At 37.6% G+C, this 23,322-nt stretch overlaps 1 protein-coding gene across 1 annotated transcript in view; it reads left to right on the top strand.

Moving 5' to 3' along the window:
* Positions 1 to 23,322, top strand: part of USP14 (ubiquitin specific peptidase 14) — a 54,925-nt gene that overhangs the window by 10,613 nt on the left and 20,990 nt on the right. Inside the window, exons 4-5 of the mRNA XM_045850217.1 lie at positions 3,409 to 3,513; positions 4,469 to 4,572. Of these exons, the coding sequence (XP_045706173.1) occupies positions 3,409 to 3,513; positions 4,469 to 4,572 (209 nt within the window). The remainder of the gene's footprint in view (positions 1 to 3,408; positions 3,514 to 4,468; positions 4,573 to 23,322) is intronic.

The following is a 23,322-nucleotide window of genomic DNA, read 5'->3' as shown; positions in this document are numbered from 1 at the left end:
TTTAACATGTTAATGTGAACTACACTGACTTTTTTGAATAATAAACCAACTTTATATTCTTTTTTTAATATAGTTTTTAAAGAGTTTATTTGTTTTTAGAGAGGGGAAGGGAGGGAGAAAGAGAGGGAGAAAAACATCAATGTGTGGTTGCCTCTTCCCTGCCCCTTACTGGGGACCTGGCCTGTAACCCAGGCATGTGTCCCAACTGGGAATTGAACCAGTGGCCCTTTGGTTTGCAGGCCAGCATTCAGTCCACTGAGCCACACCAGCCAGGGCCGAACTTTTTATTCTTGCTGCATTCTTTTTTTTTTTTTATCTTTTTTTTTTTAAAGATTTTATTTATTTATTTTTTACAGAGGTAAGGGAGGGAGGTAGAGAGAGAGAGAAACATCAATGTGCGGTTGCTGGGGATCATGGCCTGCAACCCAGGCATGTACCCTGACTGGGAATCAAACCTGCGACACTTCGGTTCGCAGCCCGCGCTCAATCCACTGAGCTACGCCAGCCAGGGCTCTTGCTGCATTCTATTTGTTCAGGATTTTATGTCTTTTCATGAGAGAGATGGGTTGTAGTTTTCTTGATTTGTCTTTGTCTGAATTTGCTATCAGAGTAATGCTGGGCTTATGAGTTAGGAAGCATCCTGACCTCTCTTTTCTGAAAGAGTTTATACTGTGTTTCCTTTAAATGTTTTGTAGAATTTTCCAGTGAAACCCCCGAGGCTTGGAGCTTTGTTTGTGAGAAGACTTTCAATTAAGAACTTAGTAGGACTATTCAGATACTGTATTTATTTCCTTTTATATCAGTTTTGGTAATTTGCCTCTTTTAAGGAGTTGGTCCATTAAATTTAACTTGTTGAATTGGTTGGCATAATATACTCTTCCATTCTAGAATCTGTAGTGCTGTTTATTCTCTTTTCCCCCTGGTATTGGCAAATTGTGAATTCTGAGGTTTGATAATTTCGTTGATTCCTACCCTCTAAGAATCAGCTTTTCTTGCTCGTTTATTATTTTATTGATTTCCCCTCTCTGTTTTATTTCTTCCTGTTTGGTTTTAATGTATGTGTTTTCTAGTTTCTTAACGTAGAACCTTTATTAATTTTCAAAAGCCTTTTTAATTTTCTGTTTATCTATTTTGCCCATTTTTCTGTGTGCTTGCCTTACTCATTTTTTTTTAAGATTTTATTTATTTATTTTTGGAGAGAGGGGAAAGGAGGGAGAGAAAGGGAGAGAAACATCAGCGTGTGGTTGCCTCTTGCACGCCCCCTATTAGGGACCTTGCCTACAACCCAGGCATGTGTCCTGACAGGGAATTGAACTGGCGACCCCTTGGTTTTCAGGTTGGCGGTGCTCAATCCACTGAGCCACACCAGCCTGGGCTGATTTTTTTTTAAGGTGCTTATAAATAGTATAATTCCTTTTTCTAGGTTGTCCTTTTAAATTTTAATTATAGTAATGTTTTATGGAAGTTTTTAGTATTTATATAGTTAGTGACATCAGTCCTTTAATCTTTTATATCAATTTAAGAAAATATAGGCCTGGCTGGTATGTCTCAATAGATGGAGTACTGGCCTCTGAACGAAAGGGCTGCAGGTTCAATTCCCAGTCAGGGCACGTGCCTGGGTTGCAGGCCAGGTCCCCAGTGGATGCTCAAGAGACAACCACACATTGATGTTTCTCTCCCTCTCTTTCTCCTTCCCTTCCTCTCACAAAATAAATAAATAGAATCTTAAAAAAAAGAAAATATAACATAGCAAGATTTTTTGGATTCATTTACATGTTTTTGTAATTGTTTCTTTTTTTACATTTAAATATTTAATTTGTAATTTATTTTGGTATGGCATGCCTTGAGGTAGTGAACTGATAGTATTTTTTTCCCTAAATTATTACCTACTTTATCTCAACATTCTTCACTGTATAATCTGTTTCTTAATAATGTTAAATGGCATTGCTATGGTCTTTATTCTTCTTCAGAAATTTCTTGGTTGTTGTCATGGATATGAATTTGGTCCATGAATTAAAGATTTTGTAAAGTTTCAAAAAGGAATTCCTTTAAATTTGGATAATAATTTGGAATCATTCTTTACAATAACTTTTCATTCCAGAAACTTGTTATGTCCTTCATTTGTTTAGGTGTTTTTTTTCTATCCTTAACTAGAACTTGATAGTTTTCTTATCACGTATTTTTTTGTTATATTCTCTCTTAGACATTTATTGGTATTCACTTGTCCCTATTGTACTTTCTAAATGGCTGTTGCTAATATATTTTAAAAATAATTTGGTTTTCCTGAGACACTTGTTTTCAGAAAAAGATTCTTTAGTTCTGTTTTGCCATTATCTCATAAAAAGTTTAAGTAAAAATAACCGGTGATACAATGAGGGTTATTGGATTTCAACATAGGTTCTCTTTAAGACTATGAGTTCTTTGACCTCATTTTCTAATTTTGATCCTCATCTAGACATTTTTATTTTATCTTTCTTTGTTTTTTAAATCTCTGGTCGGGTTGTAATTTCAAAAAACATCTGCACCCTTTTCTTTGTTTCGTGTGTTAATGTCTTCCAGTTAAGAGCTTGGTAATATCTTGTTCACATTTCAGGATAATGAGATTTAGGATGACAGAGTCTTCATTGGTCTTTTGTTGTGTGGAATGTTACATGTATATTGAATATAAGTATTCTGTTAGGTTAACAATTTGTAGAGTTATAAAATTGAGTGTTTTGAACTTAAATTTTGATGTGATATTTTCCAATAATGGAGATTTCAATGCTCTTACAATATTTCTGTTCAAATGTAAGTAATTATTGCAGTTATAAAATAGATATTCACAGAAAGAATCTTAGTGCTTAGTTTGTTATGGGAAGGAATTGTGCCATTAAATGTTGATCATTTGAAGAATTCCCTTCTCTGTGATAATGGAAACATTCTCAGTTTTCTTTATGACAGTATTTTTCCTTTAGCTTTATTGATTTATCGTTTATATAGAATAAAACTTACCCTTTTTTTAGTGTATAGTTTGAGGAATTTGGTGAATTTTGTAGTCATGTAACCATACCATAGTCAAGATATAGAAGTTCCACCACTCTAAAAAGTTTCCTTGGGCCTCTTTGCAGATAAATTGGTGATCTTTGCCTGAAGCAGCCATTTTAGTACTTTTTTTTTAATTTCAGTGATTTTTAGTAGAGTTTGAAAACTCCTCTACTGTTTAATTTTAGAATATTTGTGTGCATTTAAAGTCACTCCCTCGTCCCACCTTCAGCCCTAGTGACCACTAATCTACTTTGTGTCTCTATAAATTTACCTTTTCTGGCAAGTACAAGCATGTAATTGTTTTTTCTATGTCTGGCCTCTTTCATTGAGCATGAAAATGGTCAACTTTTGAGCATTTTATGGAACTGATTTTTTTTAAAACAGGGAATGACTCTACTAATGATGGGATCAGCAGATGCTCTTCCTGAGGAACCGTCAGCTAAAACTGTTTTCGTAGAAGATATGACAGAAGAACAGTTAGCATCTGCAGTAAGACAAACCATATTTTATATGATCACTGCTTTTCAGAAGTACATTAAAGTGCCTTTCAGAAAGTAGCACCTGATTGTTTTGAAGATTTAATAGTTAATATCAAGATGTTTTATTTTTATGTTTTTGAAATTGACTTCAGGAGTCTTTCTATAATTGGATAATTTATGCAGCCAATATATACTTAAATATAAATCTAGTGAGTTGTCAACATTATTTATCTTTACTATTAATTTTATGTGGAAACAGGTTGAAAGAAGTTAAGTAGTTTAAATACTGGGATATTTAAATTCTTAAAACCTTCCAGGTTGAAAATATATACAATTTGTCCTTAATTTAAATGCAACATTGGTTTAGAAACTGGCCACCAAATACTTATTAAATGTTGCTATTATTTTACCACCCAGCATTTATACAGTATCGTTCATTTTTTAAAGAAATGTTCTATGTATATTTTTTCACCATGTTTTAATGATAAGCCTGCAAAGAGGTCAGGATTGATATGACTGCCCTTTTATTATATTCAAGAAAGGAATTACTGATTGAAACACAGAATGATTATGAGTATGATGCAAGGAAAAATTTTTGTTGGGGAATAAAACATGTTGCTTTGGAGCACAGGTGGCAAACACAAGCCCCGCAGGCGGAATCTGGCCCTTCACCTTGTTTATCCGGCCTGGCACCTTGTTTCTACCCAGCAGCAGTGCCGAGCTCCTTGCCCCTAGTTAAGGAGTAGTTACACTCATACAGTCCTGAAATTACATTTGGTCCTTTGAAGGCAACCGTGAGGCTGATGTGACCCCTGGTGAAAATGAGTTTGACACCCCTGCTTTAGAGTGAAGATGGAATATAAATTGTTTTGAGTTGGTAAATTTTACTTGCTTTAAAGTATGAACCTCAGTGATTTATATGTGTGCTCTATCATTTTATAAAAATGATTTTATTCTCTTATCAGATGGAATTACCATGTGGATTGACAAACCTCGGTAACACTTGTTACATGAATGCTACAGTTCAGTGTATTCGTTCTGTGCCTGAACTCAAAGATGCCCTTAAAAGGTAAGACAAAAGAGAAATGTTTTAAGTCTTTTGGGTAATGGAAGTTCACATTTGGGTGAGTAGTGTGTGTGTGCGTGTGTGTGTGTGTTAGCAGCTTTATTGACATAATTAATTTATCATCTTCTTTTAAAGTGTTCAGTTAAATGGTCTTACTATATTCACAAGGTTGTGCAGCAATCATGACATCTAATTTCAGAATATCACCTCCCAAAAGAAACCTCATGCTCATTAGCAGTTACTCCTTACACCCTTTCCACCTGCAGCTCTAGGGATCATTAATCTACTTTTTATATTTGCCTATTCTAGACATTTCATTTAAAAGGAATCATACAATATGTGGTCTTTTTGTGACTGGCTTCTTTTACTTAGTATATTATTTTGTATGTTCATTTATGTTTTAGCATGTATTAGTATTTCATTCTTTGTATGGCTGAGTAGTATTCAGTTGAATGGACATACTGCATTTGTTTATCCATTCATCAGTTGATGGATATCTGGATATCCATTTTTTAGCTGTTACGAATAATGTAGCTGTGACCATTCATTCACAAGTTGTTGTGCAGATAAATTTTCATTTCTCCTGGTTGTGAGTTTGGATTACTTGGTCATATGGTAACTCTTATGTTAAACAACATTTTGAGGAATTACTGAACTGTTTTCTAAAGTGGCTTCACCATTTTACATTTTACTCACAATGTAAGAGAGTTCTTATATCTCCACATCCATGCCAATCTTGATATTGTATGTACTGTCAGGATGCCATCCTGAAGGTGAAATGGCATCTCATTGTGGTTCTTATTTGCATTTACCTAATGACTAGTAACTGATTATTTTTTATGTGCTTATTGGCCATTTGTATGTCTTCTCTAGGGAAATGTCAGATCAAATTCTGTGTATTAAGTGGTTTGTCTTTATGTATTCTGGATACAAGTACTTTTTCAAATAGTTGTTTTCATTTTATGAGTTGTTTTTCTCAGTCTCTTGATGGTATTGTTTGTAGCACAAAAGCTTTGAATTTTTTCTTTTTTTAAAATTAAATTGATTATTGTAACATTGGTTAAAAAATTTTATTTTGTTTTGTTTTGGTCATGTAAGAAATCATTGCCTAATCCTAGGCAACAAAGATTTACTCCTATGTTGTTTTGTTTTTGTTTTTATTTTTAAGAGTTATGTAGTTTTAGCTGTTTACATTTAGGTATGTGATCCATGTTCACTTTTACGTATGGTGGGAGGTATGTGTCCCATGCCATTCTTTTTTTTTTGGAAGGAAGGGAAGCGAGAGAGAAGGGGGTATAGAAACATCAGTGTGAGAGAAACATTGATTGGTTACCTCTCTTATGCACACTAACTGAACCCACAACCCAGGCATGTGTCCTGGCCAGGAATTGAACCCATGACGTTTGGCTTCCCGGGATGATGCCCAGCTGAGCCACACCAGTTACTGCCCAGCCCATTCTTTTCATGTGGATTCTTTTGCATGTGTATATCCAGTTTTTCTAGTGCCATTTGTTGGGAAGAATAATATGTCCCTGTGAACTGTCTCACCATCTTTGAAAATCAATTGACCATTATGCATATAATAAGATAGATTTATTTCTGGACTTTTCAATTCTAGCCTAGAAATAAATGCATTAATTTGTGTGTCTGTGCCATAGAGTAATGGTTTTAAAAAGAAATAAACTTTGTTTTATATCACTATACAAGAGAAGAGAAAACAGTTATTCATGTTTTGAGAACCTTTGAAATAGTTGATAAATTAGGGTCCGGTATCAGTGTATGTTTAACCTAAAAATATATAACTTAATTCTGACTAAATTCATTATAACTGTCTTGATATATACATTGTAGTTGCTTTTTTTTTTTCTGAACAGGTTTTGTTATACACAGAGGGGATGGGGCTCAGACCTTCTTGGCTGCTGCCTTCCTCATGGCTGCAAGGACATTGCTCAGTTCCTTCTCTCTTCCTCTTGGCACCGATGTGTGTCCCCACCCTTTCCTTTCTTTTTTTAAAAAAGATTTTATTTATTTATTTCTAGACAGAGGGTAAGGGAAGGAGAAAGAGAGGGAGAGAAACATTGATGTGCACGAGAAACGTAGATTGGCTGCCGCTTCCACACCCCCAACTAGGGACCTGGCCTGCATCCCAGGCATGTGCCCAAAACGCAGTTGAACCATCAACCTTTCATTTGGTGAGATGATGCTCAACCCACTGAGCCCAGCAGTCAAGACCCCACCTTTTTCTTGATGAGTTTCAGGGCCTTCTTGTCCTTAGTTGCCTTGAGTAGTTCCATGGTATGCCTGTCACGGGGGGGCAAAGACACACACCTTGGGTAATGTTCCACATTAACCTGGTGTGCTTAGTGAGGCACCTGTGGCGGTGGCTCTGCCTTGGCTTGCTCTCGTTCTTGGTCACTGTTTGGTCCTTGTTGAGGTCCACAGCCAGGGGTGGTGCAGGGTCATGGCTGCTGCTCCTTAATGGCTGCCATGGCTGAATGCTACATTGCAGTTCTTAATGTATGATACAGTTCTGAACTGCAGTTTGGTTTCTTAGCTTCATGAATGCTGATTTTTTTTTTAAACCTCACACAAGGACATATTTACTGATTTTAGAGAGAGGGGAGGGGAGGGAGAGAGAGGGAGAGAAACATTGTCTCTTGTATGCCCCAACTTGGGAACCTACAATCTAGGCATGTGCCTTGACCAGGTATTGAAATCTGCAGCCTTTCAGTTTACAGGATGATGCTCCAACCAGCTGAGCCATACTGGACAGGACTGAGTGTTGATTTTTTTATTTCCTTAGTGGCTTCTGAAATGCTTTGATAGAACTGAGCATTAGAGAGGAGGTAGGAGGAATACATAGAAACCTGAGAGTAACTGAAGGTTTTCTAAATTTCTCTGACGTGAATACTTGTCAGGTGTTTAATGAAGTTGCATATGAGTGCAAATGATTTATTATCAGTGAACAAGACACAGTACCTATTTTTAAGGCACTTAAAATGCAATTGAGAAAGATGATCAAGTAAACAAGGTACTGTTTCAGAACTGCTTTGGTAGGAAATGTTATTTTCCTCAGAGTCCTAGTTGCTTCTCTGCTGTTTTAGTGTGCCCATGATTACTGATGAGAGGTCTGATATTCTTAATTCATACTCTTTTCTGGTAACAACTGTTAGGGTTTTCTCTTTATTTTTCAAAGCTTTCCAGTAGTGTAAGTGGGGGTTTGCTATTGTTTATCTTCCTTAGTGCTCTTGTCCTACACTCTGGGACAGTTATTTCTTCAGATGACTACTCTTCTGTTTTCTCTAGACTTGTCTTACATTTTGAATATTAGAATGTACGGATCTATATTTTATGCCTTTTTTTCCTTCTGCACTTTTATTTTTATGTGCTGTGTTCTGAGAGAATGCCTCAGTTTTTTTTACTCGTATTTCATTGATTTTACATTAGCTTTTTTCCACAGCTGCTTATTTATTACTACTTTTTATTCATTTTATAATGTGTATAATATTTGGATATGGTTCCTGTTTTTATTTCTTTGAACCTTTAAAATATCCTTTAAAGATTTTTTCCCTTTAACTCAATTATCTCTGGATGTAAAGAATGTTCTTCCCTCATTTGTTTGAAGATTATGTACTTATCTTACAGCCATATTGTCTTCCTCTTGTCCTGATTGTAAATTATCTGAATGAATAGCTTGCTGGAGCATCTCCTTGTCCTAGAGGGTGGCTAGTTGGGACAGACTTGCCTTACTTCAAGGCTTCTTTCATCTGGGATACCTTATAGCCTTTATTTCAAGGAAAGCTCTTTCATGTATAGGTTTTATTTCTCTGAGTTTGTGCAAGCAGAGGAAATTTCATCCTGCTGATTCTGTTTTTTCAAAACCAAATGATACATTTTTTTGAATTTTAAGATTCGCAAGGGTGGAAGTCCTTGTGCTTATTAACTTAATCGCTACAAGATGACATAAATGGGGCTGTATGTCTTTGGAAAAATGGCACTAACTGATAAAATAGGAATGAAAGAGGAGAGGAAAATTACATGAAAGGTGTTTTACAACTGGAGGTGCTGAAAATTATTCTTAGATAGGGTTTTTATTTGACAGGTTCTAGAGAGTGAGATGTATAATGATGAAGGGTAGAAAGTATGTACAAGAGTTAGTAGACTGGCTTGGCTAAAGAGGCGGTGAGAGTCAAGAGTTATAGCTACAGGTAAAATCTCTTTTGCTTGATGCTACCCATCAGTGGAACCTCATTGTAGTGTGGGAGTTCTAAATTTAGAACCTAAACTGTAGCGTGCATATAATAAAAATTAGCCTTGAAAATTCTATAAGCTACTCATAAAAGACAGCATCACTCTGCCACATTTTGTCTTATTGGAGACTGGCAAACCAACTTTTTAGTTTTTTAAAATTTGTTTATTGATTTTATATATAGAGAGGAAGGTGTGGGGGTGGAGAGAGATTGCGATTAAAAGAGGGAAACATCAGTTTTGTTGTTCCACCTGTCCATGCATTCATTGGTTGATTCTTGTATGTGCCCTGACCAGGGATTGAACCTGCAACCTTGGTGTATTGGGAGGACGCTCTAATCAACTGAGCTACCTGGCCAGGGCTCTGGCAAGCCAACTCTTGATAAGTACAACATAGTCAGTTTTTCCATTAGCAATTACTAGATTGCCATTTTACTTTCATTTTCAAATATGTATAGGAATGATCTTTTCTTGATAGAATTTACTCATAAAATTGGCTGTATCTGCCTTTTTTTGCACTTCAAATGTGTATTTTCTGTGTCTTTTAGAGTCAGTTTTAGTAATTTATGCTTTTCTGTGAATTTTTCTATATGTGTAAACTATTTTAGCCTAAGAGTTACTCTTATTTTTGGACCTGCATTTTCCTTCTTTTTTATTTATTTGTTACATTTTTTTTTTTACTCCCTTGATTATCTTGTCAGAGGTTTGTGTGTTTTATTTTTCACAGTAAATTTATTCACTCAGTTATTTCAATTGTCTGTTTCATTCTACTTTTGTTTGTAATAATTTCTTCTGTTTCCCTTATGTTTGTTTTATTGTTTTCTAACTTCTTAAATTGCATGCCTGGATCATTTTTTTATACATATATATTAATGAAAGTATTTAATTCTGAGGTTTTGCTGTTCTATTCTATTTATTAGATAATGCTGATCAGATGTTTAAAGAAACACTAAAATCTCTTTATTTCTTGCTGTTGGCTCAATGTCTGGTTTTACTAACGAAATTATAATTTCATAAAAGTATACAAATAAGCTATCCCATAATGAACATACTCATGTAACTGACACAGATAAACACAAACCTATCAGCAATCCCCATATCCCCTCACCTGTCTCTTTCTAATCACTACCCCCTCCCTCTTTCCAAAGTTGTTAATACTAACCTGTCTTATTTTGACTATTTTCAACTCTTTGTGAACAGAAACATACAGAATGTATTTATTTGGGTTTGGTTTATCAATGTTGTGTGTATGTGTAGTTGTAATTCATTCATGTTCACGCTATAAATTATATAATCACGCTATAAATTATATAAATTCACACATAAATTATCACAAAAAATTATTCATTTTCCAGTTGAATGTTTTGGTTGATCTGATGTATGATTGATTCTCTTTTTGTGGGTGGTGAAGTGCAATAGACATTTAGTTAACTTTAGTTACATTCAAATTTTATTTATCATTTAATTTTTATTGGCAAAGACTAGGAAAGGTACTATTCTGCCAGTTCCTCTTTCTGTTTCTTTTTTTTTTTTTAATCCTTACCCATGGATTTTTTAAAATATATTTTATTGATTTTGCTATTACAATTGTCCCATTTTCCCCCCTTCATTCCTTTCCACCATGCACACCCCCTCCCACCCACATTCCCCCCCTTTAGTTCATGTCCATGGGTCCTACATATAAGTTCTTTGGCTTCTACTTTTTCTATACTATGCTTAACCTCCCCCTGTCCATTTTCTACCTACCATCTATGCTACTTATTCTCTGTACCTTTTCCCCCCTCTCTCCCTCTCACTTCCCTGTTGATAACCCTCCATGTGATCTCCATTTCTGTGGTTCTGTTCCTGTTCTAGTTGTTTGCTTAGTTTGTTTTGGTTTTTGTTTTAGGTGTGGTTGTTAATAATTTTGAGTTTGCTGTCATTTTACTGTACATGTTTTTTATCTTCTTTTACTTAGATAAATCCCTTTAATATTTCATATAATAAGGGCTTGGTGATGATGTACTCCTTTAACTTGACCTTATCTGAGAAGCATTTTCTCTGCCCTTCCATTCTAAATGAAAGCTTTGCTGGATAGAGCAATCTTAAGTGTAGGTCCTTGCCTTTCATGGCTTGAAATACTTCTTTCCAGCCCCTTCTTGCCTGTAAGGTCTCTTTTGAGAAATCAGCTGACAGTCTGATGGGAATTCCTTTGTAGGTAACTTTCTCCTTATCTCTTGCTGCTTCTAGGATTCTCTCCTTCATTTTAATCTTGGGTAATGTAATTATGATGATGTGCCTTGGTGTGTTCTTCCTTGGGTCCAACTTCTTTGGGACTCTCTGAACTTACTGGACTTCCTTGAAGTCTATTTCCTTTGCCAGATTAGCAAAGTTCTCCTCTATTATTTGTTCACATAACTTTTCCACTTGTTCTTCCTCTTCCCCTTCTGGTACCCTTATGATTTGGTTGTTGGAAGGTTTAAAGATGTCCTGGAGGTTCCTAAGCCACTCCTCGTTTTTTTGAATTCTTGTTTCTTCATTCTTTTCTGTTTGGTTGTTTCTTTCTTCCTTCTGGTCCGTACCGTAGATTTGAGTCCCAATTTTCTTCCCATCACAATTGATTCCCTGTATATTTTCCTTTATTTCACTTAGGGTAGCCTTCTTTTTTTCATCTAATTTGCGACCAAAGTCAACCAATTCTGTGAGCATCCTGATTATCAGTGTTTTGAACTGTGCATCTGATACGTTGGCTACCTCTTTGTCACTTAGTTGTATTTTTTCTGGCGCTTTGATCTGTTCTTTCATTTGGGCCACTTTCTTTTTGTCTTGACTCGCCTGTTTTGTAGTGAGGGACGGAACGTTAGGTATTCACCCAGGGGAAGTAACCCATGTCCCTGGGTTGTGACACTGTTTGTGGGGGGGACGGGGTCCGAGAGGGAACAATGATACTTGCTTTACTCTCTGCCGTAGTTCAGTCACTTCCCCCACTTCCCATAAGCAAATTGGGCCCTTCTGGTGCTGATTCCCATGTGGGTGGGTTTATATACGTTCCAGGACCCTGTGGGTCTGTCTAATGGACTTTCCTGTGAGGCTGGGAGTTTCTCCCACTGCCACCTCTATCCCCACACTATTTTCAGTCAGTGATTTGAGGCTTTATTTCCCCGTGCTGGGACCCTGGGTTGTACAGTTGTCCTGTTCCTCCTTTGTTTCACTTGGTTTATCTGCAGGCAAATGTGGGACCATCCGGTGCACCAGCTGCTGCCTTGCCTTGAGCCCTGTCTGTCCCTGGCTACCTGACTCCACCCCTCTTCTAGTCTAGATGAATGTGTCTTCTTTAACTTCTTGGTTGTCATATTTTCATACAGTTCAGTTTTCTATCAGTTCTAGTTGTTTTTTTTTAATTGTTGTTGTCCTTCTTTTGGTTGTGTGAGGAGGCACAGTGTGTCTGCCTATGCCTCCATCTTGGCCCAAAGTCCCTTTTTTAAAAAATTGCTTTTAGAGAGAGAGGGAGGGAAAGAGAAGGAAAGAGACAGTAACATTGATCGATTGTCCGCTGTATGGCCAAACTGGTGTTCGAACCTGTAGCTTAGGTATGTGTCCTGACTGGGGATTGAACCCCCAACTTTTTGTTCATGGGATGATGCTCCAACCAACTGAGCCGCACAACCAGGGCCCTCTTTCACTTTTTAACAGTTTTTCTTTGTAAAGGTCATTCTTAATATTATTTGGCTATTGGATAGTTTTATCTTAATTAGGAAGTATATGTTTTCTTGTAATATTGAGAGTTTTTAGGGGATAGTATTAAATTACCTGTGATTTTTCTATTCTCATTTACTGAAAAGAAGTTTGATAATTCATTAATGTAGCTTTTTGCCATAAATGTAGAAGTAGTTACACATGTTACCATATAATTAGAAGCAAAATTCAGTAACAATAGCAGTTATGTTGTCATGTGATGTTCTGGAATATATCTGATCTATTAGTGCTTCATTTTAACTTCAGTAGTGCCTTTGAAAAAGTTGTTATAATGCCTGATAGGGAAACTATTATGGCAATCTTTTTTTAATTTTTTTTAAGATTTTATTTATTTATTTTTAGAGAGGTAAGGGAAGGAGAAAGAGAGAGAGAGAGAGAAACATCAGTGTGCGGTTGCTGGGGGCTGTGGCCTGCAACCCAGGCATGTAACCTGATTGGGAATCGAACCTGCGACACTTTGGTTCGCAGCCTGTGCTCAATCCACTGAGCTATGCCAGCCAGGTGGCAGTCTTTTTTTTAAATGAACATATATGAGGTCTGTCCAGAAGGTGTCCAGCTATGTAATAAGAAAAAAAAAAGAAACATTGTACACAGGACAATGCTGCTTCAGTTTCCTTCAAACTAGGCACCTTGGAACCTCACACAGTTCTCTCAATCACCATCAGTTGCCCCATCGTATTTTCCTGAATCTCATCAACAGTCTGAAATCTCTTTCCTTTCCAAGGCGATTTTAGCTTTGGGAAAATCGTAAGTCACAGGGCACTAAATCTAGCCTGTAGGGCACAAAAAACTCTACATAAGATGTGATGGGTGAGTGGGCACATTGTCGTGATGAAGCTGCCAATCACCAGTTGCCCATAGCCATGGCCTTCTGAATCCAGTGATTTTCTGCAGAGGAATGTTCAAGCTAAATGCAAAATTTGATGCAGATTCGTTGCCCTACTCGCCCACTCATTTTGAATGCAGTGGACACACAGTACGCATACTCAATGGCATCTACCACCCCTACTGACTAGTACAGTGAAGTTGTCATTGTTCATGCATGCATATTCCAGTCCACTCTCTTTGGCTGCCAGGTTGCATTGATGTCATACAAACTGTTTTTGTTAAATTAATAGTGGAGTGGCTGGACTTTTTCTGGCCAGACCACATATAATTTAGACATCATTATGAATTATTGTGCATTGAAAATTAAAAAGATTTTAGTTGCGGTAGTTTCCACAGATCTAAGTAAATGAAAAAAAGGAAAACAAGTCTCCAGTTGAATGTAATTTAACATTTTCTGTGACTTTTTTACCATTTTATTTTTAAAGTTTTTTCCATGAAGTCTAATTTATCAGTTTTTTTTTTATTTTTTAAAAAAGATTTTATTTATTTATTTTTAGACAGAGGGGAAGGGAGGGAGAAAGAAAGGGAGAGAATATCAGTGTGTGGTTACCCCTCATGCACCCCCCACTGGGGACCTGGCCTGCAGTTCAGGCTTGCGCCCTGATTGGGAATTAAATTGGTGACCCTTTGCTTTGCAGTCCGGTGCTTATTCCACTGAGCCACTCCAGCCCAGGCTTACCATTTTTTAACTGTTATTCCATTACACATATCCCAGTTTTTTTCCCCTTTGCCCTCTGCCCTTCCTACTTCCCTGTTCCTACAATCAACTCCTTACACTGTTGTCCATGTCCGTGAATCATTCATACATGTTCTTTGACTAGTCCCTTCTCCTTTCCACCATTATCCCCCCTCCCTTCACCTTTGGTCACTGAGCTTGTTCCATGTTTCCATGCCTGTGGTTCCATTTTGTTCATTGCTTTATTTGTTTTCATTAGGTTCCTCTTATAGGTGAGATCATATGGTATTTGTTTTTCCCCACCTGGCTTATTTCACTTAGCATAATGTTCTCTAGTTCCATCTGTGCAGTCACAAAAGGTAGGAGTTCCTTCCTTCGTCCAGTTGCATAGTATTCTATTGTGTAAATGTACCACAGTTTTTTGAACTATTTATTTACTGATGGGCACTTAGCCTGTTTCCAGCACTTGGCTATTGTATATAGCACCACTATGAACATAGGGGTGCATAAGTTCTTTTGAATTGGTGATTTGGGATTCTTAGGGTATATTCCCAGCTGTGGAATTGCTAGGTTAAAAAGCCATTCCATTTTTAGTTTTTTGAGGAAATTCCATACTGTTTACACAGTGGCTGTATCAGTCTGCATTTCCACCAACAGTGCACTAGGGTTCCCTTTTCTCTGCATCCTTGCCAGCACTTGCTCTTTGGTGATTTATTAATAACGATGGCCATTCCAACAGGTGTAAGGTGATATCTCATTGTGCTTTTAATTTGCATCTCTCTGATGGCTAGTGATGCTGAGTGTCCTTTCATATGTCCATGGGCCATCTGTATGTCCTCCTTGGAGAAGTGTCTATTCAGATCCTTTGTCCATTTTTCAATTGAATTGTTTGTCTTCCTGGCATTGAGTCTTATGAATTCTTTATATATTTTGGAGATTAAACCTTTGTCCGATGTTTCATTAGCAAATATGTTCTATGTGGTTGGTTCCCTTTTCATTTTGATGATGGTTTCTTTAGCCATGCAGAAGCACTTTAATTTAATGTAGTCCCATTTTTTTTTCCTTTATTTCCCTTGCCCTAGGACATAGGTGGCAAATACAAGGCCCGGAGGCCGAATCTGGCTCTCTACCTTGTTTTATGCAGCCTGGGACCTTGTTTATACCAGGCAGCAGCGCTGAGCTCTCCCTTAACTGTTGAGTAATTACATTTATACAGCCCTAAAATTACATTTGGCCCTCTGAAGGCAGCCACGAGGCTAATGTGGCCCATGTTGAAAGTGAGTTTGACACCCCTGCCTTAGGAGATATATCAGCAAATATTTTCCTGCCTGTGTTTTCTTCTAGGTCTAGGACTTTTGTGGTGTTACGATATATATTTGTCTTTTATTCATTTTGAGTTTTTTGTGATGTATGGTGTAAGTTGGTGGTCTAGTTTCTTTTTTTATTCTTTTTTTTTATTTTGGCATGTACCACTTCAACTCCGAACACCATTTACTAAAGAGGCTATTTTTGCCCCATTTTGTGCTCCTGCCCTGTTTGTCAAATATTGACTGTAGAGACATGGGTTTATGTCTGAGCTCTCTATTCTGTCCCACTGATCTATGTGCCTGTTCTTAGGCCAGTACCAGACTGTTTTGATTATAGTAGCTATATAGTTTAGTTTGATATCAGGTATTGTGATCCCTCCTATTTTGTTATTCTTTCTGAAGATTGCTGAGACTATTTGGGGTCCTTTTTGGTTTCATATAAATTTTTGAAATACTTGTTCTAGATTTATGAAATATGCTGTTGTTATTTTAAAAGGAATTGCGTTGAATCTATAGATTGCTTTGGGTAGTATGGGCATTTTGATGATGTTAATTCTTCCCACGGTATATGCTTCAATTTATATCCTTATTTTCTTTCTTCAGTGTTCTGTAGTTTTCCACGTACTGAGCTTTTACCTCCTTGGTTAAATTTATTCCTAAGTGCTTTATTTTTCTTGTTGCTGTAGTTAATGGGTTTTTCCCCTTAGTTTCTCTTTCTGATTTTTCATTTCTGGTTTACAAAAATGCCATCAATTTTGAATATTGACTGTATCCCACTTTTTTGCCAAATTCACTTATTAGGTGGAGTAGCTTTTTGGTGGATGTCTTTTCTTTCTTTTTCTTGTCTGATTGCTGTGGCTAGGACTTCCAGTACTATGTTGAATAAGAGTGGTAAAAGCAGACACCCTTGTCTTGTTCCTGATCTTAAGGGGAAAACATTTAGTTTTTACTTGTTGAGTATAATGTTGGCTAAGGTTTCTTGCATATGGCTTTTACTATGTTGAGGTATGATCCCTCTACTCCCACTTTGCTGAGTGTTTTTATTGTAAATGGGTACTGGATTTTATCAAATGCTTGTTCAGCATCTATTGGTATGGTCTTATGGTTTTTGTCCTTCATTTTGTTTATGTGGTATATTACATTTATTGATTTGTGAATATTTTACCATCCCTGCATTCCTGGGATAAATCTGACTTGGTCATGGTGTATGATCTTTTTAGTATATTGCTAAATCCAGATTGCCAATATTTTGTTGAGAATTTTAGCATCTATGTTCATCAGCGATATTGGCCTGAAGTTTTCTTACTTTGTTGTGTCTTTACCTGGTTTTGGAATTAGGGTAATACTGGCCTCATAAAAGGAGTTTGGGAGTCTTCCCTCTTCTTGAATTTTTTGAAGTAGTTTGAGAAGGATAGGAGTTAGTCTTCCTTAAATGTTTGGTAAAATTCACCTATGAAGTCATCTGGTCCAGGGCTTTTGTGTGCTGGGAGTTTTTTGATTGCTGCTTTGATTTCACTAATTGTTATTGGTCTATTCAGGCTTTCTGCTTTTTTTTATTCAGTTTTGGAAGATTGTATGTTTCTACAAACTTGTTCATTTTGCCCAGGTTGTCCGATTTGTTGACATTTAGTTGTTTGTAGTAATTTTTTAGAATTCTTTGTATTTCTGTGGTATTGGTTGTAACTTCTCCCCTTTTGTTTCTGATTTTATTTACTTGGGTCCTCTCTTTTTTTTCTTGATGAGTGTGGTTTAAGTTTGTCAATTTTGTTTATCTTTTCAAAGAATCAGCTCCTGGAATTGATCATTTTAATTGTTCTTTTAGTCTCTATATTGTTTAATTCTGCTGTGGTCTTGATTATTTCCTTCCTTCTACTTGCTGTGGACTTTGTTGTTGTTCCTCCAGTTTTTACAGATGTAGGTTAGGTTGTTTATTTGAGATTTTTCTCTCCTCTTTAGATAGGCCTGTAGTGCTATGAACTTTCCCCTCAGTACTGCCTTTGCTGTGTCCCATAGGTTTTGGGTTGTTGTGTGTTCATTTTCATTGATTTCCAGATACTTTTTGATTTCTTTCTTGATCTCATTGTTGACCCATTCATTATTTAATAACGTGTTTTTGAGTTTCCATGTATTTGAATGTTTTTGAGATTTTTACTTGAGGTTGGTTTCTAGTTTTAATCCATTGTGATCTTAGCAGATGCTTGATATTATTTCAATTCACTGAATTTTTTGAAGCTTTTTTGGTGTTTTACTATGTGGTCTATCTTTGAAAATGTTTCATGTGCATTTGAAAAGAATGTATAATTTCCTCTGTTGGGATGAAAAGTTGTATTATATCAGTTAAGTCCATTTGATCTAGAATATCGTTCAGTGCCATTATATTCTTGTTGATTCTTCTTTTGGAGGATCTATTCATTGTTGACAGTGGGATGTTAAAATCCCCTACAATGACTATGTTGTTGATAATATCTTTCTGAAGATCTTCAAGATTCTTTATTTATTTAGGTGCTCCTATGTTGGATGTGTGTAAGTTTTTTTAAATTTTGTTTTTATTTACTTTCAGAGAGAGAGGAAGGGAAGGAGAAAGAGAAGGAGAGAAGCATCAGTGTGTGGTTGCTTCTCATGAGCATCCCCTAGTGGGGATCTGGCCTGCATCCCTGACTGGGAATCAAACCAGCAACCCTTTGTTCACAGGCCCAGGCTCAATCCACTGAGTTACACCAGACAGGGCGGATGCATATATGTTTACAAGGGTTATATTGTCCTATTGGATTACTCCCTTAATAATTATGTAGTGACTTTCTTTGTCCCTTTTTATGGCTTTTGTTTTGAAGTCTGTTTTGTCTGATATAAGTATTTCTACTCCAGCTTTTTTGTGTGTCCATTTGCTTGGAATATTTTTTCCATCCCTTCACTTTCAACCTGTGTAGGTCTTTGTTCTGAGGTGGGTCTCTTGTAGACAGTGTATATGTTTTCTTATCCATTCAACTACCCTATGTCTTTTGACTGGAGCATTTAATCCATTTATGTAAGGTTATTATTGAATAGGTGTTTATTTGTTGTCATTTTTACCATACCTCTGCATCCTCCTCCCATTTCTTCTTTTTATAGCAGTCCCTTTAGCACCTCTTACAGTGTTGGCTTGGTGCAGATACACTCTTCTAGCCTTTTTTTTGTCTGGGTAGCTCTTTGTATCATGCTTTTCATTATTTGGAATATTTTGTGCCAGTCCTTCTGGCTTGTAGTGTGTTTCTGTTGAGAAATCAGCTGACAGCCTTATCTGAGCTCCCTTGTATGTTACTAGGTGTTTCTCCCTTGGTGCTTTTAAGATTCTCTTTGTCAGCCCTGGCTGGCGTAGCTCAGTGAATTGAGTGCGGGCTGCGATTCCCAGCCAGGGTACATGCCTGGGTTGCAGGCCATAACCCCCAGCAACCTCACATTGATGTCTCTGTCTCTGTCTCTGTCTCTCTATCTCTATCTCTATCTCTATCTCTCTCCCTCCCTTCCCCCTCTAAAAATAAATAAATAAAATCTTAAAAAAAAAGATTCTCTTCATCTTTAAAATTTGCCTTTTTAATTATGGTGTGTCTTGGAGTAGGCCTCTTTGGGTTCATCTTGATTAGGACCCTCTGTGCTTCCTCAACTTGCATGACTTTTTCCCTCAACAAGTTAGGGAAATTTTCTGCTATTATTATTTCAAACAGGTTTTCTATCTCTTGCGCCTTTTCTTCTGATATTTCTATGATGAGAATGTTGTTATCTTTCATGTTCTGAAGCTCCCTTAATCTATCCTTGTTCTTTTTTAGTCTTTTTTTGTTTTGTTGCTGTGACTGGGTCTTCTTTCTACCTGTCCTCCAGCTTGCTGGTTCAGTACTCTGTTTCATTCATCCTGCTTTTAATTCCTTCTGTTGTATTTTTTATATCAGATATTATAGTCTTAATTTCTTCCTGGTTTGTATTCATAGTTTCTATGTCCTTTTTCATGTTGCTGTAGTTCCCATGAAGTTCCTTGTAGCTCCCATAAAGTTTTTCGTAGTTCTCACTAAGTTCCTTGAGCATCCTTATAAGCATTATTTTGAACTCAATGTCTGCTAGATTGTTTACCTCAATTTCATTTAGCACCCTCTCTAAGGATTCTTCCTTTCCTTTCATTTGGGGGTTGTTTGTCTTCTCATTTTAGGTGACTCTTTTTGTTTATTTCTGTGTCTCAGGTTGCTCTGCTTTGCCTGCCTGTCTTGGTGGGGTGGACTTCTGTGGTGGGAGTTCTGTGGGACTCAGTGGTACAGTCTCTTTGATCTCCTGAGCTGTATGCTCTAGGGTTGCCCTTTATTCATTTTATATGGGCTCTCTTGTTGTACTTGGGCTTTGGTTATTGATGGCTCATTAGTTGTTGGGTTCTCCTCTCCTGCAGGCTGACTTGGAGTCACAACCCCTGCAGTGTCTTGTATGCTGTTGCACAGGTGCTGGTTAACAAAGCAATACTACCCAAACAACCAAACCCATGCTAGCAAAAATAACCTCCTACCACATCGGCAGTATCAATAGCAATTGAGCAAGGATTAATAAAGGTGGAGAGAGATTAAGAATATTATAGGAAAAAGGGAATATGAGATGACTAAAAGAATGATTCTGTGTTTGGAGAAGGAAGAGAATGAGTAGGGAACAGAAACAAGGCAAAGAAAGGGAGAAAATAACATTTAAAATGTAAGTAAAACAGGGAAGGGTGATGGCAAAATGGAGTAAGAAAAGGGAAGAGTAAAATGTAAGGTTTGAAATAAAGTTTAGAAAGTAGTGAACCAAACAGAACAAAAATGCAAAAAAACACTAAGAGGGTCAATAATAGTGACAGCTAAGCAAAGATTAATAAGGTGGAAGGAGAATAAGAATATTATACAAAAGAAAAAAGAGAATATGTGATGTCTACAGTAAGGAAAAAATGATTTGGAGAGGACAGAGGGAGGAGAAATAATGAGAGTAAGGAACAAAATCCAGGCTGAGAAAGGGAAAAAAATGAAATTCCAAACTTAAATAAGCATGGGCAGGGGAAGGCAAAATGGAGTAAGATGGAGAGTGTAACCTATGAAATTTGAAATAAAAAAATAGTGAATAAATAGGAATGCAGTTGAAGAATAACAGCAATAACCATAGTATCCATGCCAAACAAGCCGCAATTTATAAAGGTGGAAAGAAAATGAGAAAATTATAAGAAGGAGAAAAAGAATGAGAATTGACTAAAGGAAGGAATAGTGATTTTGAGAGAATAGGGGGAGGAGAAATAATAAGAGTAAGGAATAGGAACAAGGTGTAGTGTGGGGAAAATAAGATTTACAACAAAAATGTGAAAGGACAGGAAGAAGGCAAAATGGAGTAAGAGAAGGGAAGTGTAGAGTGTGAGATTTTAAATAAAAATAAAAGAAATCTAAATAAAAATAAATAAAGAATAGTGAATTAGTTGGAATACACTTGACACGGAAACAGAAGCCTTAAAAGGCTCTGTGAAAGGAAAAAATAATACAAATTCTGAAGAGGAACAAGGTGGAATTCATCTCAGCAGCAGGGTGTCCAACCTGCAGACCCTACGCGGCCCAGGATGGCTATGAACGTGGCCTAAGACAAAGTCATAAATTTACTTAAAATGTTATGAGATTTGTTTTATGATTACTTGTCATAATGTATTTAATGTGTGGCCCAAGACAACTGTTGTTCCATCGTGACCCAGAGATGCCAAAAGGCTGACACCCCTGTAGCAGAGTTTGGTGTTTGCCTTCTGCCTTCTTTTTCTGGGTCTGCCTCAGATTTTTTTGTCAGCTCAAGGTCTTAGGGTGGGTTGTGCAACTTCAGGCAGCAACATCAGTATCACTTTCATCCGCCTCTAGAGGGGGCTTCTGTTGCGATTGGGATAGTGGGGCCCTGGGTTTCTCCTGGGAAGCACCGTTCAGTCTTTTGGGAAAGTTGTTGGCGTGTTCCTCCTGCCCCTGCACCACCTGTCTTGGTCTGTCTTAGCTTATTTCCAATAATGTATAGTTTATGCTGAAATAGCTGTCTGTTTCAAGGGAGGGGCCAATCTGTGTAAGAGGGTCTGCTCTTTACTGCTTGGTGCTGAGGGCAGCTCTGTGTGAGAGTGGAGGCTGGGCGGAGGCTGGCGGGGGGGCCCTGATTCCCCCTTGCTGCATTGATTTCTGGTCTCCTTGCTTTGCTGGGCTCAGTGAAATAGAGCCCTAGGAACCAGTGTATTTTGTCTCCCTGAGAGAAGTTCAAAATGGGCCCTTTAGGATTTCTCTTTCTGTCTTTCTCTTGTGGATGTGCACCCTGTAGGGGGTTCTTGAGCCTCTCCTGCTTGCAGTCCTGCAGGAGGTAGGGGCTGGGTGTATCCTTCCCTTCCTGGAGGTTCGATCTCCCTACCCTGGGGGAACAGGGCTCTGTCTGGCTGCAAATAATCTCAGGTGCTCTTGCCTGCCCAGTTCCTAGCCCGTTGCCCTTGTAACAGACTCTGTCTTGAATTCTCCACTCTGCGCAGCCTCCATCGTGCTAGCTGTGCCGGGCTGGAGCAGAGAAATCTCGCTGTGCTCCTTTCTTCTTTCTCAGCCCAGCTGCACTCATTGGGAGTAAACCACACCCTTGGTCTTTTTCCCTTGCTTGGCAGGGCAGCTGCACAGGGGTTCCCTGCCCAGCACACCTCATTTTCTCTTTTCAAAAAGTCTCTCCAGGCATTTCCACTGCAGCACTGAGTCACTGTCTGGCTTTCTGCACACACCACCTCTCCAAAAAGAAGTCTGTCACAGTCTAAACTGGCTGCAGCCTGTCTCCACCTGACAAAGGTGCATGTAGAATCTCTGTCTCTCTGGCACTCTTCTGGTTGGTGTTTGCTGCTGCAGCTTTGGGTGTGTAGGCTGGATCTCCCCAACTTAGTGTATCCAAGTCACTCCTGGCCCAGGTCTGGGAGTTCTCTGCCCTGGAAGGGGAGGGAGCCACAGAACTGCAGTCTCTGACCAGGATCTCCACTGCTGCAGGGGCCATGCCCGTGGTACTTCCCCTTCAACCTATAAAATCTCCTTAAACCACCTGTTGGGAAGGGTCTTCTGTACTCCTTTGCTTCCAATCTGCTGAGATTCTGTTGAATGATCAGTTTTTCAGAATATCAGCCAAATATTCAAATTGGGAACAAGAGCAAGTGGACTCATCTTCCACCTACTTGGCTGCCATCTTCTCTCATATTTTTCTGTGACTTTTCATTCTACTAACATAAGCACAGAGTTTTGTTTGTTTTTCAAATTGAAATATAGTCTACATATAGTGAAATGCATGTATCTTAAATGTTCAGAGTAATAAGTTTTGACAAATATGAATTCTCTGTAACCCTTTTTATAATCAAATTATAGAACATTTCCACCATCCCAGAAAGTTTTCTTGAATCTTTTCCAGTCAGTCCTCATCCCCTCCCACTGCCCAAATCCCTGAGATGCTGTTGATCTATAGCTTTGTGAGTTCTAAAATTGTACAGAATGTACTTTTGGTTTTTTTTGGCTTGGCCTAGTTCACTCAGAATAATTTTCGAGATTCATCCATGTATTGACTGTATCAATAGTTCTGATTGCTCCACATTCTTGCCAATCCTGGGGTTATCACCATTTTTCATTGTAGTGGGTGTGTAATATGTAAGCATAGTTTTGATCATAGTGAATAAGCAGTCTTTCTCCTGCCCCCAATGTTGGAATATTACCTGAATGATAATTTCTGATCTTTTGTCATAAGACATATTAGTAAATACTGTGGTTTGAATATTTCCTTTGGATGGCAAGTCCTTTGTACTATTGTAAATTAACTGAGAATCGTAAAGCTGAAAGTACACTTAGAAATCATTTAATAGAAAACCCTCATTTTATAGGTGAGCAAACTGACTTG

Source organism: Phyllostomus hastatus, unplaced genomic scaffold (assembly GCF_019186645.2).
Source record: "Phyllostomus hastatus isolate PE091 unplaced genomic scaffold, TTU_PhHast_1.1 phas_contig_80, whole genome shotgun sequence".
Classification (NCBI taxonomy): domain Eukaryota; kingdom Metazoa; phylum Chordata; class Mammalia; order Chiroptera; family Phyllostomidae; genus Phyllostomus; species Phyllostomus hastatus.
This window is presented reverse-complemented; position numbering and strand designations above follow the sequence as displayed.